This window comes from Chrysochloris asiatica, unplaced genomic scaffold (genome assembly GCF_000296735.1).
Source record: "Chrysochloris asiatica unplaced genomic scaffold, ChrAsi1.0 scaffold00161, whole genome shotgun sequence".
NCBI classification, from domain to species: Eukaryota; Metazoa; Chordata; class Mammalia; order Afrosoricida; family Chrysochloridae; genus Chrysochloris; species Chrysochloris asiatica.
Genome location: NW_006408679.1, coordinates 4,356,781 through 4,362,370, shown reverse-complemented (window position 1 = coordinate 4,362,370; position 5,590 = coordinate 4,356,781). Strand labels below are relative to the sequence as shown.

General features: G+C 32.8%; 1 protein-coding gene across 1 annotated transcript in view; it reads left to right on the top strand.

Moving 5' to 3' along the window:
- DNAH14 (dynein, axonemal, heavy chain 14) overlaps positions 1 to 5,590 on the top strand; it is a 641,625-nt gene that overhangs the window by 473,626 nt on the left and 162,409 nt on the right. Inside the window, 2 exon segments of the mRNA XM_006871162.1 lie at positions 2,438 to 2,859; positions 2,948 to 3,143. Of these exon segments, the coding sequence (XP_006871224.1) occupies positions 2,438 to 2,859; positions 2,948 to 3,143 (618 nt within the window).

Sequence of the window (5,590 nt, the reverse complement as noted above, 5' to 3'; positions counted from 1 at the left end):
AGCACTATTCACAACAACAAAAGGATGGATACAGCTTAAATGCCCACCAATGAATAAACAAACTTTGGTGCATACACACAATGGAATACTAGGCAATGCAATAACGATGAATCAGCTAAACACCTCACAACATGGATGAACTTGGAAGACATTATGCTGAGTGAAATTAGTTAATTACAAAAGGACAAATATTGTATGAGAAACCGCTATTGTAAAAACTCAAGAAAGTTTTCATGCTAAAAGATTGTTTGATGGTTTCCAGGGATGGGAGGGAAGAGAGAGTAATTCACTGGCTAGAAGACAGACACATATTAGCTCAAGTGATGGGGAGGGAAATATAAAAGAAGAATGAGGTTGGCAGATGTTGCATAGAGAGGATTGCAATCATTGAGATGAAGCAAAGTGTACAATTTGCTTAAAGTAAAACTGATGGTCTATCTTCTCTGTAAACATTTACTCAATTTACAGCAAAAAAAAATTTTTTTAAAGAAAATGCTAACAACTGATAACAGCAGATAACTGAGGAACATAACCTTTTACAAAGAAGTAATATCTTTACAACAAAAAGCTGCCTTATGTTTGTGAATGGATTATTTTAATACCTTAGGAGGCAATATTTTACCACTAAATCCTCAAACTGAAAAAAAAAAAAAAAAAAAAGTTAAGTGCCAATGTCTTGACCAATTTAGAGGAAGCTGTTAAGAGAAGAATTTTAAAAAGAAATGAAATTTGTAACTCAGTTTTTGTAGCCATATTTATAAAAAGGAAAAAGAGATCTAATGGAAAATTCATTCTGTGTTAGAAATATTAACAAGTCTTCACTTAGAATTATATTTGTTTACTATGAAGTTGTGACTACACATTTGTGCCTGGAAAATTCTGACGTATTCCTTTTCTATTTTAATTACACATAATAACCTTCTTCTTTTTTTACAGAATGTTTTGTTGTGAATTGCAAATTTACAGGTTATCAATTTTACATTCAACAATTCATATACTTTGTTTCCTTACAACAATTGCCCCCTGTTTCTTTATTACACATAAAGAAGTCATGCTTGTATCAATGATAGGACAAGGTTTCCATGCCTGTTTCTCTTTAAAGATTGGAACCATCAGCTGGAAACAAAACTGGGGCATCTAGGTAGTATGTGATACGTATAAAAAGTTATGCAACTAATCTAACAGAATTCAGAAATACAGCCAGTCCCATTTTATGAACCACTCATATGGCAAATGTCTTATTTTGCTATCATCTTTAACTGTATTTTTTATTGTATGTTTTCTGGACCCTCACTATCCTTAATACCTCTGAGCACACTTTAGTTTACAAAGAGCCCTCTTAAAATGAGGTATCCAGAACTAAACATGATATTTCAGTTAGATATGACTATCATAGGTCATAAAGGGATTGATTACTTTATCCCGTGATTTGGATAGTGTATTCTTATTGATACAGATGAAGTTTTCTAAGTAATGTCTACATCTGAGCTGTGGACCACCTTGTGGGATGATTTATAAAAATTGTTGTTAGGGGGAAAATAATAAATAAAAATAAATTTTGATGCTGCACTTAATCTTTGCTCTTCCTTTCCAAGTATTAGTAACACAAGACATTCTTACTGACTCTTTGTACATAGTTGACCTTTGCCATTACTCTCTTCTCTCACCCATGGGAAATGATATGGTAGGGTGCTGGACTGCAAAGTCGGTTTGATCCACAAGGTCAGAGGTTCAAGCTCACCAGCTGCTCCTTGGAAACCCTATACAGGGTCGCTATGGGTTGGAACCAACTCCACAGCACTTAACAACAGCAACAAAATAGAAACTTAAAAAGAAACTATGAGAGCTGCTTTAAGTATTTGAAGTGGGGAGAAATACGCACTGGTCAGCAGTTAGAGCTTACCAGTTGCTCTGCAGAAGAAAGATGAGCCTGAAAAACTTCTATACAGGGTCGCTATGAGTCAAACTGACTCAATGGCAATTAACAACAACAGCTACAGTGTTTTATTCAAAAGGTGAATTGCAACCTATTAATTGATTGATAAATAAACTTTGTTGGTTTTAATAAGATAAACTATGAAATATCACATATATTACATGTGCATTACATACAATAATGGTGCTATTTTCTGAAACTTTTACTTAACTCACAATGTAAAATGTGTTCTTTACAATAAAAGTTACTTCCTATGTGCCTATAATGAAAATAGAGTCCATAAGCAGTGAAAGATAGATATTAAGAAAAAAATGAAGGAATGGGATGGGATGGGAGACATGTGCACCATTCATCAAATTTAGTAGAAATATGACCTATTTTTATATAAGATAAACCCTAACAAAAAGCCAACAGTAAAAACTGACAGAGTACAGGATATGGAAACAACCATGTAATGTAACAATTGTTTTTATTTAAAAAAAATTTCCTGTTTGTCTATAGGATGCATATTAGATGATGAAGATATCATAGACATTCTAAGAAAATCCAAATCGACTTCAAGTGAAATTTCAAAGCGCATCAAAGCAACAGAGAAAGCAGAATGTGACATTCAAGCAACACGTAAAAACTACCTGCCCATTGCTACCCAAGGCGCCCTGCTCTACTTTCTAGTAGCTGATCTCAAACACATCAACTATATGTACCAGTTTTCCCTAGACTGGTTTCGTCAGGTTTTTGTTTTATCGGTAGTTTCCAAGAGCAAAGAACAAGAACACGTTAACTCAGCTTCTAGTCTGAAAAAGGAGGGAAAAGTTAATGAAATTACAAACCTCTCAAAAGAACCTAACTTGGAAAGTGAAAAAAATTCCTTGAATAAGCATATTAAAAATGCAATAGAGGTGTTGACAAGAAATGTTTTTAAGGTCAGATATTCTTTAATGTGAAGTTTGCATACTTATTTAATATAGTTGAGTTAGTCTATATTATTTAGTATTACTCTTCTCCCTATAGGTGGTTTCTTCAGCTCTATTTAATCAGCATAAACTTTGCTTCTCCTTTCGGCTTTGTACGGCAATCATGCAAAATAATGTGACTGAAAATCTAATGTGGAATGTTGGTTCCCTGTCAGAATACGAATGGAACATCTTCTTAAATTCTGTCATGTTGATAAATACTAAAGGTGTAATGCCTCAGCCTAAAATAAACAGTAAGTAAAAATAATTACTCTGGATTTAGTCAAAAGCCATGAAAAGCATGTGTCCTGTAAAATACTATTAAATATTTCTAAAGGTTCCCTTCAAGTTATGCTTATATAACTAACAAGACTCAAAAGCAACTTCAGGTCAAGTGCAATATCTAATTCTTGTTGCATTCCTTACACTATCAAACACATGATTTTGGCTACTCAATAATTTTTTTAATGAATGAATGACAATAACTACAGTTATTGAAATTCTAATCCACAAAGCTGAATATCTAAAATAGGAACACACATTGTTTAGATATCAGTAGATTGTTGTTGTTAAGTGCCGTCAAGTCAGTTCTCATTCTCCCTCAGAACAGCTGATAGTTTCGAACTGCTGACCTTGCAGTTCGTAGCTCATTTGTAACCACCACTCTAACGGAGGTCCTTATGAAAGAGACTAGACATGTGGAAAGTTTTGTTTAATGTTGCATTTGTCTTTACTGGGATTGAAGTCTAGTTACATAGTGGATATTTGATAAGTTACTTTTGAATCCATAAAGAACTTTATGGATTTAGTAATATTCTTTTTCTTGCAAATAAATAGACACCAATAGCTCACAACTAAAGCCAAAAAGTAGAACAACGATTAAATAGCTTCCATTGGTCATTTTTCTTATATAAGCAATATATATTTATTATTAAAGCTATTATAATTTACAGATTAAAAAACTAAATCTATAAATTCACAATCCAGAGATAAACTATTATTAATACTTTTGTGTTATTTTCCTTCAAGTGTTTTTTCTAAATACACGCAAGTATTCTGTAAAAGAAAAAGTGATTTTGTTGTACACAGATTCCTACTTTTTTCAAACTAACAATACATCATAAATAGACATATCTTTGTCAACAAATAAACCTAGACCCCCTTAATTAATATCTACAAAACATTCCAATTTGTTGCTGTTGTTGTTTTGTTTCTTTTTCTTTTTCTGGGGGGCTATTGCAAATGGTATTGTTTTCCTGAATTCCTTTCCAGAGCTCTTTTTATTAGTATAAAGGAATCCCAAAGAGTTTTGAATGTTTATCTTGTACCATGCCACTTTGCCAAATCTTTTCAATGAGTTCCAATAATTTTCTTGTTGAGTTTTTGGTATTTTCTAAGTATAAGATCATATCATTTGCAAATAGAGAGAGTTTTACTTCTTCTTTGCCAATCTGGATGCCTTTAGTTTCCATTTCTAGTCTTATAGCTCTGGCTAAGACTTCTAGCATAGGGTCACTATGAGTCGGTACTGACTTGATGGCACCTAACAACAACAACAATAAGACTTCTAGCATGATATTTAATAAGAGTGGTGATAAAGGTTCTGGTTCCTGTTTATAAGGGTAATGGTTTCAGTTTCTCTCTGTAGAGAGTGATGTTGGCTGTTGGATTTGTATGTATGTCCTTAATTATGCTGAGAAATTTCCATTCTATTACTATTTGTTGAGTGTTTTTATCAGGAATGGGTGTTGGATTTTGACAAATCCCTTTTGTATATTAACTGATATGATTATGTGCAGTTTTTTCCCTTTGTTTTGTATCTATGATGGATTATGTTGATTGTCTTTCTAATATTGAACCATCCCTGCATACCTGGTATGAACTCCTCTTGGTCATGCGGTATTATTATTTTTATATGCTGTTGAATTCTATTGGCCAGGATTTTGTTGAGAATTTTGCCTTTATGTTCATGAGAGATATTGGCCTATGATTTTCTTTTTTAGTGAGTCCTTTGCCTGTTTGGGTATCAGGGGTATTCTTGCTTCATAAAATGAATTCAGGAGCTAGCCATCCTTTTCTAGAATCATTTGAGTAAAATTGGTGTTAACACTTCTCTGAATGTTTGGTAGAATTCACCAGTAAAGCCGTATGGGCCTGGAGATTTTTTATAGGGTTTTTTTTTAACGACTTGATTAATTTCTTCTTTTGTTATAGGTCTTTTCAAGTTTTTACTTCAGTTTGTGTTAATTTAGATATGTAATATGTTTCTAGAAATGTGTCCAAGTTTTCTAGATTTTCAAATGTGTTGAAGTGTGGTGATGTCACCCATATGTTTCTTATGCATGTTTTGTGCACTTTCGTCTTTTTTCTGGTAAATTTGCCAATTGTTTATCTATTTTATTAATCCTTTCTTAGAACAAACTTCTTGTCTTGTTGATTCTTTCCATAGGTTTTCTTTTTTTTATTTCATTTACTTCTGCTCTGACCTTCATTAGTTCTTACTTTGGCTTACTTTGCTGCTCTTGCAAAGCTGTTTGGTTAAGGTGTTCATTTTGTTTCTTTCTTCTTTTTAGATGCATGCACTTATTGCTTTAAAGTACCCTCTGAGCATGCTTTTGTTATGTACCAATACTTTTGGTATGTAGTGTTTTCATTCTCATTTGATTCATTGAACTTTTTAATGTCTATTTTCATTTCTTCT